Source organism: Lycium ferocissimum, chromosome 4, assembly GCF_029784015.1.
Source record: "Lycium ferocissimum isolate CSIRO_LF1 chromosome 4, AGI_CSIRO_Lferr_CH_V1, whole genome shotgun sequence".
Classification (NCBI taxonomy): Eukaryota; Viridiplantae; Streptophyta; class Magnoliopsida; order Solanales; family Solanaceae; genus Lycium; species Lycium ferocissimum.
Window position 1 is genome coordinate 5,318,649 of NC_081345.1, and position 14,718 is coordinate 5,333,366.

At 37.0% G+C, this 14,718-nt stretch overlaps 1 protein-coding gene and 1 long non-coding RNA gene across 2 annotated transcripts; one reads left to right on the plus strand and one right to left on the minus strand.

Annotated features, from left to right (window-relative positions):
* Positions 1 to 185: 185 nt before the first annotated feature.
* On the minus strand, positions 186 to 1,162 carry LOC132051467 (uncharacterized). The gene is made up of 3 exons (XR_009413715.1): positions 689 to 1,162; positions 434 to 601; positions 186 to 347 (listed from the first exon to the last, which is right to left on the minus strand). It is a non-coding gene; the product is annotated as an uncharacterized LOC132051467 (long non-coding RNA).
* A 5,215-nt stretch (positions 1,163 to 6,377) lies between these two features.
* LOC132053690 (pentatricopeptide repeat-containing protein At1g04840-like) lies at positions 6,378 to 11,941 on the plus strand. The gene is given in 6 exon segments (XM_059445804.1): positions 6,378 to 6,409; positions 9,097 to 9,284; positions 9,287 to 10,327; positions 10,426 to 11,037; positions 11,040 to 11,265; positions 11,909 to 11,941. Coding segments are annotated over 5 exon segments (2,091 nt in total). The 3' UTR covers positions 11,258 to 11,265; positions 11,909 to 11,941.
* Positions 11,942 to 14,718: the final 2,777 nt, after the last annotated feature.

Sequence of the window (14,718 nt, forward strand, 5' to 3'; positions counted from 1 at the left end):
CGGCGTGTGATGCGATGATACCGGCGCATGTAATGCTCAATAGAGTCAAATGGCCGACCACCGCTAAAGTGCCCAACCCGTTCTCCCAACGGTGGAGCCAACATCCATGAAAGCCGAAAATCATCATCAACGGCATCCCGATCGTCCCGCCGGTAGTGTCGGAGCTCATGACGGACGTCGGGGGTATACTACGTATGCCCAAACTGTCGTAAGACACACTCGGGCATGTGCTCCTCTACGATGTCCAAGTGTATCAATGGACACCGCGACCTCCAAACCCCCTGACCTGCCCAACAGAAGGCCGGCAAACCATCTAATATAGTAGCGTACGGCGTCTATATAAATAGCTGCATAACATATACATACAAATCAGTGATCACCAAGTCGAAAAGACGTTTAATTAAATTATTAATGTAAATTTAAATTGTTTTACCGCATCGTCCGTCATGTGATCAAGCTGGTCCCGGAATGGTAGAATACTGTGGTGCGTATCCACATCCCGATCAAAACCCGCTGTCCACCTCCTCGCATAAGGCATGTCAATCTCGAGGTGATGCCTAGGTACGGGCTGAAAAGGCAGCATCCTCTCCCATGCCCATAACTGTAAGCGATATTAGAAAATACGATTTTTAAGTCGTCATTTCAAGAGGTTTGTCTACATTAAAGGAAGGCACACTTAAAATATTACCTGGAGAAGAGCAAAAAATCCACACACATCTCTGACAACACCGATAGACGCTCGGCACAGGCATCTGTAAAGATACGCCAAAATAGCCCCCCCCCCCCCCAGCTGTAGTCTCTCAGGCGGTCCAGACGCTCCAAGAAAATCAAATAACGTAAGCTGACAAAGGCACCCGATGAGTTCGGGAACAAGATGCCCCCGAATATAATAAGCAGGTACAAACGGGCATGACGATCAACAGCGTCCTGCGGGGTGCCGTCGTCAACCGGATCAAGACCCTCCAAATAAGTGCAGAGTGCACTAATCTGAACCCGACTCTGTCCTGAAATCTGGCCCTGGGCAACAGGCACGAAGTGGGTGAGCCTAGTCAACTCTGTCGCCCACGTCTGACCAGGAGGAGGCTCGTACCGAGTGTATAGTGGCTCTCCATCTACCCACAATCCAAAGAGGACCTCCACATCCTGAAGTGTAATCGTGGCCTCACCAAAGGCGAAGATGGAAGGTATGTGTCTCTGGCCTCCACCGCTCAACCATGGCTGTGATGAGCGCCCAATCATGCTGTACCCGACCAACGGACACGCAACGGTAGATGCCGCCCCGAAACAATATCTCCAAGACGCGAGGGTGTGGGGGGTGCTCGCGTAAAAGAGTTCAAGCTCTCTGCAGCCTACGGGAGCGGAGCCTAGTAGATATCCCTATAGTACCGGCCCATAATAAGTCTGACCTATGATTGTCTTGCAAAGACAATACTGATCTATCAGAGGGTCCCGGGTGAACAGAGGGCCCCGGGTAATTATCGGGCCCCGCGTGAGCATCGGACCCCGGGGGAATATCGGGCCCCGGGGGAACATTCGGATCCATGAAAGAGTCTGGTCTGTACAAAACTAAATTAGTCATTATTCTTGAAATGAAAGATAAATTATATTAACTAATTAATAATTTGTAGGGAATATGTGAATTATGTAGTATTATATCTTGTGAATAATTAACATGGGATATGCAGGGTAAATTTAATATGTGATAGTAAGGACACATATGATGGCAAAGACTTTTAAGTTAATTACTTTTGAATTATGTGATGGCAAAGACTTGTTAAGTTAATTAGTTTGAGAATCGAAATTCAGCAGTAATATTTGTTTAGAAGTCTATTTTGAATATGTGATATATTTTTAGTTGACCAAATAGCCAACACAACTACGATAAAATTAAACTAAAAGAGTCTATTCGTCGACCACATATTTTCCTACAAACTTTACATTTTTTTTTTGCTAGCTTATGTATTTATGAAAAGAAGAACTTTAACTATTCTTTTTAAGATAATCTTTTTTATTTAACATATATATATATATATTCACGCTTTTAAAATTATATAGCTAACAATTCATAATCATTTACAACTTATCTGGATGGTTGTTACCTATTGTATTATATTATGTTGTTAATTTAAATACAATGTTTGTTTTGATTGTTACTTTAATATTATTTTTATGTAACGACGAAAGGTCATATTTTATGTAACCACTGATTTAGTCCTATACAATACGACACAATACGAATGTTATACCCCATTTAAACGGGTTAAATTAGGTACAACATATTGGAGATTCCTATATGCTTGGTTTTAAGGAGTCGCCACCTAATTGATTTTAAGGTGAATTAGGGCACCTAATTATTAACTAAGCTAACTAAACCTCCGTTAATGGTCTGCTCAATTTCAATTCTAGGTAAGGGTTCTAATTATCCTAAAGGGAAGGGGTTAGGCATCCTTTAGGATCCGTTAACTACGGTTTACCGGCCAAACTTAGGTTAATTAATTAATGCTAAATAAGGGGGCTAAGAAGTGTTGCTAAGAGTATTTAGGGGAAATATAAGAATGTTGTTTAAAATAAGATTTTAGAAAAAAATATAATAATTTGCATAAAAGAGGATTTTAAATGTTATTTCAAAATAAGACTTATAAATGTTGTTAAAGTTTTGGAGAAAGAATATAATGATGCTATTTAAATAATACTCATAAATATTGCTAAGGCTTAAAAAGTGCTATTTAGAGAGAAGCTCTTACCAAATATAATAATCTTACATAAAAAGAAACTTCAGATACCAAAAATAAACTTACAAACGTGGCTAAGTTTTGAAATAATAATGCCATTGAAACTTGCAAAATATGAGTAAATTTCACATGATTAGAAGCTTTTAAGAAAAAGACTAGCCAATAAAATTACATTATATGCAGAAAATCTAGACTTGTTATAAATAGAATGCAAAAAGATTAAAAATGATGTAAATGAAGCTTTAAAATTCTATTGATTAGATATGCTTTGTCTAATCTAAACTTTTTCCCTTTTTTATAAATAGAATGCAAAGGGTGATGAATTTTCTTTCTATTAGGCTCGGATGAAACATGTATAGTTGGATGAATCTTGGAAACAATGTTTTATAAAATATACTTAAGTTATTATTTACATATTAGTGACGCTTCGAAATCTAAGTAATTCTCTAATTCAAAACATGTATTCTTATCATTGAAGATCAATTATTCTAGTAAAAATAAATATTATATATATTGTAAATAATTTTTAACATAAACAAGGGAATGAAATCTATGGGACCAATGGTAAGTTCCTTTCTTAAATTAACTACCCATTATACCAAGGCTAAACCATTAATTACGCTAAGGTTCATTCTAGCTAAGGAAATAAACAAAGTAAAGTATTAGTTGCACAAATATAAATCAGATGTATAAAATGAAATAAAGGAGCGACTGATATTAAATGGGCTCAGCCCATTTTGGGACTGCTGATCTGCTACTATTGGGCTTTTAGCCCAGTAATTTCTTTACATAGGCTGCTGCGGCTGTTCTGTCTATTGGGCTTGGCCCAGAATTTGTTTTCCATTTTTTTTTGCTGCGGACAGGGGCTGGACAGAGAGGAATAATATTTTTCGTTGGGCCTTGGCCCAACACCGAATGCGGAAGACGAGTCCCTCGGACTCGTATGCGAAGGTCATGCATAAAAAATGAAAAGGAAAAGGATTAGTATATAATCAAGGAATAAAGGTCAAACAGACAAAGGGTAAACTCAAAGTAATTCAGTAGGTTGTGTATATACCATATCTAATATGTAAAGAAACAGAAACATCAAATCAGATTTTTCTAAAAAAAATCCACATATTAGTTCTAACAACAGTCCTAGTTGCACATTTTGTATTAAACTAAACTCAAAGGCTAGGTAGATATAAATACTAGGCAAACATTTTTCTCACACACAATAAATACAACAGTAGCCGTAGGCAACATGTGATCTCTAATTATTCCTAAACATGGGATCCTTGCTGCAAATCGGAACCAGCTAGAATTGCAACAGGACAATAGACAGTAGCAGTAGGCAACATGGGATTTGTAGAATGGAGTAATTTCGGTCATGGTCTGATAACAGTTCATAGACATTTTGAGCTTTGAATGACCGTCAAAGAACATTTTTACATAAGACTAGCCAACTTAAAACATGTATTCATATTAAGCTAATTCTTTTATACCTTCAATGAAGTGCAAAATAAAAAAAAGGATATTCACTTAGACTAACTGGAAATATGAGAACCTCAACACATTTTTGCAAGTAAAACACCATAATAAATTGGTTTCAGAAATCTTAATGCATTTAGTATAATTAAACAGCTATTCTTTGTTCCTCAAAAAAGTCAAATGATATTTCTAAAGTGAATACACAGCCAAGGACAGAGACAGGTTGAACTTTATATTTTTACATGTCTTTTTGTGTAAGAAGACCACTCACCTTCTAAGCTTAACTCATGTTAACGTATTCCTTAGTAGACCATTTTTAAGGGAAACGTTTTACACTAATACTAAAGCCAACATTTCAAGCTAAGAAAAGAAAATAACTCAACATGGATGCATTAAATTAAACACACACATTCACACGCCCAGAATCATATGAAGAAAGGACAAGCCACAGGCGGCTGAATCTAACCTTTCATGAAAAATCCATGATTTTGTAAAGATATTTTGAACTTAGTTCAAACTAAAAATGGAGACATCAATGTACTCAATTAGCCAACAAACCAGGTCAAGCTAAATGGGGGCACCAAGTACAAACGGACAGCCTATCAAAGAGTTAAACTCAAAATCCCAACGACATCAACCTTCTCAACTTTCGAATACCAGCTTTCTCAAGAGAAATTTAACTTCTTTTAAAGGGAATTAGTCATCTTAATAGTGTTAAAGATCCTACTGATTTTAGAACAGCAGTAGAAGGAGAGGCATGCTGTTTTATACGTTCTAACTAAAAAAAAAGTGATTATTCTAAGAAAAAAAACTGAGTAGTAATAGAGAAAAGAAAACCGTTCATCACTCCTTCAAATCAAGAAAACATGGCAAAATGGGAATGTGCAACTCCATCCCCCCTCTATTTCTGGAATTCCAATAAACAAGGTTGAGATAAACTCAACATTGACTGAAAAACTCATCCAATATAGATCATCAAAGGCAAACAAACAGGTAGAGTAAACAGAAAAGAAAGCTGCCTCTAAAAGGCTCAAACAGAACTCCAAATTAATCGAATATCACATAAAGATCATACAGTTCTAACTGAACAGAGAAGGAATATCTTAGGGATTCATATATTTTACTTCAACATGGATAACCTTAACATAGCCAAACATCGTATGATAATCAAACAAAGCCATGACTTCAGCCTAAATTATGGTCAATCCTCTGAGACAACACAACAAGCTATTTAAAGGCCAAGTAAACTAGACTTTAAACCAAATAAAATCAGGCCTCGAGTTATCAAAGCAAAATACCAACAATAAGATAGCCTGAATGATTACTGAAACATAAAAATTTAATTCTAAAATAAGGAAACACCAAAATCTAACAGGATGAAATACTGCAGCTAAACAAACATCCAGGTTCTCAAACGGCATACCAAAACGCGTATATATATTTTTTTACAACATTTAAGACGCGAGAAGAAACTAGCATTAAAAGTATTGCAAGAACCACTCGAAAATTAAAAAAAAACATCTTTTTAAGAAATGGAAGGATCGAAAGGAAGAGCAAATTGACCTTTCTATGGTGCAGCGAACGGAGGCAGGGGTTTTAGGTCTATGCTCGAACTCTGACGACTCCGAGCTTCGACACACTCGGATTCGATACCTCGGGTGAGACCAAAACAAACAAAAATGATGGTATATCTAAAAACGAAAAAATCTTAAGGGTGTGTTAGTAATGATTTTAAAGACGTTTTCGCTAGCTTTCAAAAACAAAAAAAAAACCCCACCCCAATGACTAAAGAAGCGAGTATTTATAAGAAGAGTTCTAGGGTTTGCTGGGTTCGGAATTTTGGGCGGGATTCCATCAACTAGTTTTTTTTTTTTCGGATTTCAAACTCCACTTTTGGCTCCAAACGAAAATCAAGAGTCTTTTCCAGTCAATCTTGATCTCTGAAAATTGATTTTTCCTCAGAGATCTGAAGAAAATTTTGGCTTTTGTGTTGACTTAATTAATGAGGAGAGATGAGAAGGCTGTCATCTTACACGAAAATGGAAAGCCACAATCTGCCATGGCTGATGATTTTTGGCGTGTTGCCTGAAAAGAAAAGGAATTGGACAAGGGCGTTGCTGCAATGAGTCATCCCCTTGCCAGTGACACGTCAAGATCTGGGAAACTTTCGCGAAAATGGAAGGGCAGTACCCTGCCATTGATATGCGGTGTTGAAGCTTTTGCTTCAAAGAGCAAGGAGAAGGAAAGGGACGACTAGGTTTGAGATTAGGCTTTTTTTTTTTTTTTGTGTTTTTCTTTTGTTTTAGGAGAAAGGGAAAGGGCTGAACGGGTATGGTATTATTGGGCTAATAATGGTCCGGTTGGGCCTAACAAATGGGCTGGCCCTTTTAAAATAATTTTGTGGGTTTCAAATATTGATTTAACAACCTTGAATAAATTATATACTAACAAATGCTTAAGCAAATAAATTATACCATGCAAAATATAATTACTAGTAGTTATATGGCAGTGAAAATTATACGATATCATAATAGTTGCGTGAAGTAAGTAAATGCTATTGTCTAATTGTATAAATAAATGCGATGCGTTTTTGCATAAATGGTAAATGAAAATGTTAAAAGCGACCATCGCGATTATAATATTAAATGCTTTCATGATATGATGATAATAATAATAAATAATAATAATAATAATAATAATAATAATAATAATAATAATAATAATAATAACAACGAATAATAACAATAATAATGATATTAAGACGGCGATTATGATAATATTAATAATTATAATATTAAATGCTTATAAAAGATAATAAAACAATAATAGTAACAATAATAATAATAATAGTAAATATAATATTAATAATGATTAAATAATAATAATAATAATGATAATAATAATAATAATAATAATAATAATAATAATAATAATAAACGACTATGTTAATAGAGGGCAAATAATTGTGGTAAAATATACATGACTATTCGCAAATAAATATTTGGGAAAAAGGGCGGGACAAAATCGGGTGTCACGAAAAATATCAAAACAATACATAACAATCATCCAAACAAAGTGTTAACAACATAATAATTCATTACCAATCAATTTCTTTCAATTCATAAACAATATTTAACAACTAATAAATTCATAATCAATATTTAACAAAATAATAATTCATTAACAATTCATAAATAATTAACAAATTAACAACTCATAAACATATAACAAATTAACAATTCATAAACATTTAACAAATTAACAATCCATAAACATTTAACAAATAATGAATTAAACCAAAATAAAAAATAAAATTCGGAACAGTGGCAAAAGCCATTTGCCATCGAACAAAAAAAAATTGATTTTTTTTTTTTGGAAAATAGCAAGGATTAAATGTTAAGCATGCTTAGAATATAATGTATATAACAAAATAATAACAAAAGTTCATAGTAAAAACCTTAATCGAAGATTTTTTGTAGAGTTATTTTAATCGAGTTTACGCCGCTTTTCCCAAAATTCGAACTTAGAATCTTGCTCCTCGACTTGAATATCCGAGAATCTAAACTTTCCCACGAAATTTAATAGAAAATGACGTTTTTGGATGTGGACCACCTCGTTTTTTCTTCAACGGTGGTTTCGATTTTTTTAAACCACCGGAGGACCGGTGGTGGAACACAGTTTATGTGGAAGGATATAAATGCGATTTTACTAACGCTTATAGGTGAAGAATAATTGTTATAGCGCGAAAATCTTGCGTTATAGGTGGTTCAACCAAAAGCTATAGCGCGTAAAATACGCGCTAAAGCACTCGCAGACGGACGTTACGGTTAAGTGTTTTAGCGCGGTATTTTGCTGCGCTATTTAAAATCTTTTGTAGCATTTTTTTTTTATTGAGGTATTTTGGTTCAAAATAATTTTTTTGGGGGCATTTTTGTTCCGGACTATTATAAGATGAGGGCGACATCTACAATTCTACATAGGTTCAACTCAGAGCTTGTAGCAGAAAAAATCACTCTATAATCTTTATTTTATAATTTTATTCAACAATAAATATAATTTTTTTTGGTCTACAAGATATTGTGTTTATTGTTCAATAAAATTATAATGCCGCAACTGCAATGGTGACACAAAGCACTGATCCTCTATTTCATCGCTCTTTATTTTTGTTCTATTATTCCACTGATTTCTGTATTGTTTTTCTTTAGTTTTCCGATTTCATACACCAAAAACAAAAATTATTGCATATGAATTTCTGCATTTTAATCTCATTTTCCAGAGTTGGCACTCATTTGCTCTAATTCTTTTCCATTTTAATGATTAAATTTTTTTCAATTAAATTCCAATTTTGTTTTTTTCTATCACATTTCCGCATCGAGGCTGATAATAGGATAGAATCTCCTTAAATAAAGAAAGGGGGTGTATAAATTGGGTTTTTGGAGTAGAGTCCAGCGACATTGAGCTCCGAAATAGAATTTCTTTGGCTATATAATCTTGTGGTTTCTGGGAATTTAAAAACCGATTTTCCTTTTTTTAAAAGTATGTATGTGCGTAGTTCAAGTTTTCGCCTGACCAATCGAATTTGGTATACTTTCCACGTTCATAGGAGTGCGTTTATGGATTTTGCTATGGAGTTAAAAAGAGAGACACAAGCTCCAATTTATTGAATTAATCCGTTATAAAAATACCAAAAGACGTCCTTGCTCGACGGATGGGTGTTTTTTTTTTTTTTTTTTTTTTTTGGGAAATCTTCAAAAATATATAGCACAATATAAAATATTACGCCACATAGTTGTATTGGAAAAGCAATATAAATAATGTATCAATCTTGTATTAAAATATATAATAGTGTATGAAGGTGTTTATACACAAATATTGGCTAAACCGGTAATAAAAGTTTTATTCATTTACTTTCATTTTTCTTCCTCATTTGTTGCTTTCGTCGTTACTGCCTAATAAATCAATTTTTGTTTCAAAATGAAAGTAATTGGCAAGCTCAAAGTTTCCAGATCTTCCAAAATACTAAAAAATCATATGAGAATTTGAATGAAACTCATTTGATATCTCTAATACACACTTGCAAAAATACCTTCAACTCCAACAAATCCATGCACATATTATTCGTCAAAACTTGTCATCCAATAGCAGAATTATTACCCAGCTTATATCTTCAGCTTCTTTACACAAATCCATTAACTATGCACTGTCTATTTTTCATTGTTTTCATGATCCAAATTTGTATTTATTCAATGCTTTGATTAGAGGATTAAAGGACAATTCTTGCTTTGAAAAGTCAATTTTGTATTTTAAGCTAATGCTTAAGGTAAATGTTACACCTGATAGGCTTACGTATCCCTTTGTGTTGAAATCAGTAAAGCAAAAAGGACTTGGCGGTGTTGTTCATTGTGGGGTTTTGAAAATGGGTTTGGAGTATGAAACGTTTGTGAGGGTTTGTTTGGTTGAAATGTATGTGAAAGTTGAGTTGGTTGATCTTGCACTGCAACTGTTCGATGAAAGTCCCGAGAGAAATAAAGTCGAGACTGTGCTTTTGTGGAACGTTGCGATTAATGGATGTTGTAAAACAGGGCGGGTGAGTAAGGCGTTGGCGTTGTTTGAAGAAATGCCGGTGAGGAATGCGGGTTCTTGGAATACTTTGCTTAGCGGGTTGTTGAGGAATGGGGAAGTGGATAAAGCAATGGAAATTTTTGATGGGATGGAGAGGAATGAAAAGAATGTTGTTTCTTGGACTTGTGTGATTAACGGGTTAACGCTAAATGGATTGCACCAAAAGGCGTTGGATTTGTTTTTAAAGATGGTGGAAGAAGGTACGAAGCCGAATGGTCTAACTGTTGTATCTGCTCTTTCAGCTTGTGCAAAAACTGGGGCACTAGAAGAAGGGAGAAAGATTCATGATAATATTTCAAACAATGGGCTCCATTTGAACACAGTGGTTGGTAATGCCTTGCTTGATATGCATGCAAAATGCGGGTATATTGAGTCTGCAAGCCTGGTTTTTGGTGGATTGAAGGAGAAGGATATCTGTACGTGGAGTATAATGATATGGGGTTGGGCAATTCATGGACATATAGATGAAGCTCTTACGTGTTTTGAACAGATGAGATTGGCTGGTACTTTTGATTTATTCTTTTGTCCATGGTGTTACTTGGATTCTATAGAAAATTGTTTGATAAAGTAAAACTTTTTTTTTTTTTCCTAATGGTTGCACGAATCAAACCTGATGGAGTTTCTTTCCTTGCTGTTTTAACTGGATGCTCTCACGCTGGACGGGTGGATCAAGGTCTTCAAATCTTTGATAGCATACAGCGCGAGTGCTCAATTGAGCCCACTATGAAGCATTATGCTGCAGTAGTAGATCTACTTGGCAGGGCTGGCCGATTTGATGAGGCCTTTAAATTTATTGAAAGTATGCCCCTGGAGCCAGATTATGTGATTTGGGGTGCACTTATTTCTGCTTGCAGAGCTCACAAGAACATTGAAATGGCAAAAGTTGCATCAGAGAAGCTACTGCAGCTTGGGCCAAAGCATGCTGGGGGCTATGTGTTTCTGTCTAATGTTTATGCAGGAGCAGGGAGATGGGATGATGTAGAAAGAGTTAGGAGTTCAATGAAGAACAAAAATGTTGAGAAGGATCCTGGATGGAGTTCAATGGAGGTGGATGGTCAATTGCATACATTTGTTGCTGGTGATAATGCTCATACACGCAAGCAGGAGATATACTCAAAATTGGAGGAAATTATTACAGGAGCTAAACAACAAGGTTACAAGCCGGAAACTGAGTGGGTGCTTCATAACGTTGATGAGGAAGAGAAGGAAGGGGCGTTGGAAAGTATAGTGAAAAGTTAGCACTTGCTTTTGGGCTCATTAGTACTGGTCCTGGTGTGGTCATTGTGATTGTGAAGAACCTTAGAGTGTGTGGGGACTGCCATTCTCTAATGAAGTATGTCAGCTGGATGAGTCAAAGGGTGATTGTGTTAAGAGATATAAAGAGATTCCACCATTTCAAAGATGGAGTTTGTTCCTGTAAAGATTACTGGTGAACTAGTATGTGTTGCCTGACTCATTTTCATCTCAAATTTGCTTTTACAATAGAAAGAAACCTAGATTTTACTAATGAAAGAAAATGAGAATGACACTAAGGTATGCCAGGAGCTAGGTGGCTGAAGAAAGAACAGAAAGGTGAAACTAAAAAAGTTGATCTTTTTATCAACGCTAGGGTACTTTCTGAATTCACGAGCGCCTCATAATTCTCTAATCAGTATGCAAACAGGTGATGGTCTCTCTGGTTGAGAATAGCTAAATATCTACTTTTCCAGTGATGATGAGATACGTAAGAACAATTAGTTGTGTCTTGAAGCTTAGGTATTGATATTCAAGAATGGAGATATATATTCATGGATTTCAAGGCAATAGATAAGCTGATCTCAGATTAGATTGTATGTTGGTATGTGTGCAAATGAAGTATTTGTTAACTATCCAAACTACTGCAATGAATACTTCTCTCCTTTCTGTTCGTTTAGTGTTTTCCATGCAAAGTACAGCCAATGAGAACCTCTGGAGCTAGTATTTGGATTACTTCATGGTTTCTGCTGCGAGCATAACTATGCTGTTAAAAAGTTGCATGTTGATGTTTGAAATCCTTTTGTGCAGTTCAATTATTTACTTCTCACCAATTCACGTTTTTGTCGCAGGTGTTCTGCTGGATGACTTGCTTGTTGCCGAAGCAGAAACAAGCAGTGCAGCTTCATATGCGGCCGCTGCAGTCAATCTACAAGCTGGGAGGCTTGCTGGGAGGTACGGGTTTGGTGATGATGGAACAAGCTGAGGCATACAGTTCCTGACGCAGAAAATGATGGTTCAATTGTACTGGGAAATCCCGTTGCTCCCCTGTAAATGGTGATATGTTTGCTGATATAAGCACTTAGAATGCCATGCTTCAAGGATCTCGGTGAGTCTACAGTTGCATAATAATGACAATGCATGCCTGCTGTCCTTTTTGTTTATTTATTTTTAAAATTCTGTTGCTCCCTTATCAAAAAAAAAAAAAAAACTGTTGCTACTTTAGTTTCTCAGTTCTGCCATCTTGGATTTGCTACTCAGCAAAGGTGCTGAATATCCAGTGGAGGCCTCTGCAGCAGAAGCTGAGGCTACTACTGCTTCACTAGCAGCTGCATGCAAAAGCTCGACAGCAAGGTAATGGAAGTGGTGAGACAGATGAAGAAAAGAATTTGCGTTCCATTATCAGTTGAATTAAAAGTGACGTCTCTATTTATAGAGAACATAAGCCCTTGTTCGGAAAGGTTGCATTCCGCAGAACAAACAAGTTCCTTCGTAGTACCTTTTACTACTTATTTGAGTGGTGGTATCCGAACCATTTCAAGGTCTACCCAAATCATTTCAACTGTGGTACCCAAACTATTTACCCAAACTATATACTAAGTTATTTCAACTGCGTTACCTTTTCCTTAATGTAATTGTTTAAATAATTACTCCAATATACAAACTATATACATATAGAAGACACTTGGACAAGTGCCATTATTTTCTTATCTTTTGTGCTTTGTGTATACGGTAAAAATCGGGTCAACTTGCTTCCGATGGGACCGGAGTAAAAGACATGTCCGAATGGGTACGAACGCGTTCAACTCTGCTTCAACGACGAAGGTATTTTACCGGACACAGTATACCCGAATCCAAATGAGCGTATCCGATGTAGGTCCGAATAATCGGTTATGGAGTGGCCACGCGTCACCAAACCGTTCCGCCATCTGTGTTGACAACGGTACGGGTGTCAGACCGTACGGACAGCCTTATCCATTTTAGGGTTTTTCTAGAAAGACTTTTTTGGTATTGTATTAAGGCTCATTTATGATTACCTATAAATAGAGGGCAACCCCTTCCTTTTTTAGGTTAGCTTTTTACTATTCAACAAATTGTAATCAGCAAAGGATCATATTTATTTCTTCAAGTACTTTGGCTCGGTTAAAGGAAGCTCACTCCAAACCGGACCAACTCACAGCATTTGATAACTCTTCCTTTCTAGTTTCTATTGCTATTGCTCAATAATATTTGCTATAACTTACTAATATACATCATATATATATATATACATATTCGATAGAACCTCAAATCACAAAAGAATAAGTCCACCCACATTTCCTATTCCCCACTTACAAATTTAATTGTTACCCATAATCCGGGAGTAAACAGCTTGGCGCCCACCGTGGGGCATAGGATAATAGTGGTGGTTTAGTCTTTTGCTACTTCTTTTCTCACTTGCTGTTTGAGAATTTGTAGATTTGCACAGAAAACGTACGAAATAGTAAGGGGCGACGGTCGTTCCGAGTACGTGAACAACAACGAGATAGTTCTAAAAACGAAAACAACAATGTGGTTACGGAACCCGCCCTCGCGATCCACCGACCCAAATGCCATCAACTCACAGAGGCCTCGCGGGCGAGATACCGTCAATCGTAGAATGCCGCCTTCCGCCACCGATCCTCAATACCCATAACTCAATTACTTTGTCTCGGGCCCCCGGGAACGGAAAACACCGGATAAGCCGGATGAGATTAACTTACGTTTAATATTTGAAATGTTGCGGGAACAAGGGGACCGCCATACCGAACAAGATTGCTATAGCTCAGCTTCAGAGCAAAAACGACAAAGTAGCTTCGGCAAAGCTAAAAGGGGTTATCGAACCAAGGCGAGAAGAAGCACGGATAGTCGAGAGCAACGGGTTCGGAATCGGTTCGTCTACCGAGGTTTTGAAGATGCTTGAAACTTTGGCAAAATGGGTTGATTCAACGGAGAAAAGAGTGAAAACATATAACTCGCGAGTGGATCAGATCCCGGGAGCACCCCCGATCTTGAAGGGACCGGATTCAAAGAGATACATTCAAATGTCTTTCCCTCCGAGTATGGCCCCTAAGTTGATCCCGAAAAGGTTCAAGATGCCAGATATTCCGAAGTATGATGGGACGCGGACAGCTAGAGCACGTGACCTCGTACACTCGTGCCATAAAAGGCAACGATGTCGAGCGAGGATGAAATAAGCCGGTATTCTTTGAAAAGGTTTGGTGAAACATTGTCCAAGGGGGCATTGACTTGGTACGACCATGCGCGAAGCATTCCATCACTTCAAAGCTTTGAGATGCTCGTGGATGCGTTTATCAAAGCTCGTACGCCGGCCAAGTGCGGGCCCGAGAAAGAGCGATATTTTAAGATCGCGAAAGAGATAATGCCGCTACGTGAATTCGTGAATCGATCTCCACTGGAATGGATGGAACTTCCTCATCTTCCGGGAAGAACGGGCGACACCAGCCTTCACTAACGGGCTCAATCCCCGAAGCTCAACCGCCATTCAAATTAAAGGAGAACTTTGGAATACGAGGCAAGAATCTGCGTAGTCCATGTGTACGAGTCCATGATTCGGCAGAGGACGATCAACTCTGAACTCCCCCGAGTCCAAGAAAGGGAAGCTCGGACCAGGGGAAATTAT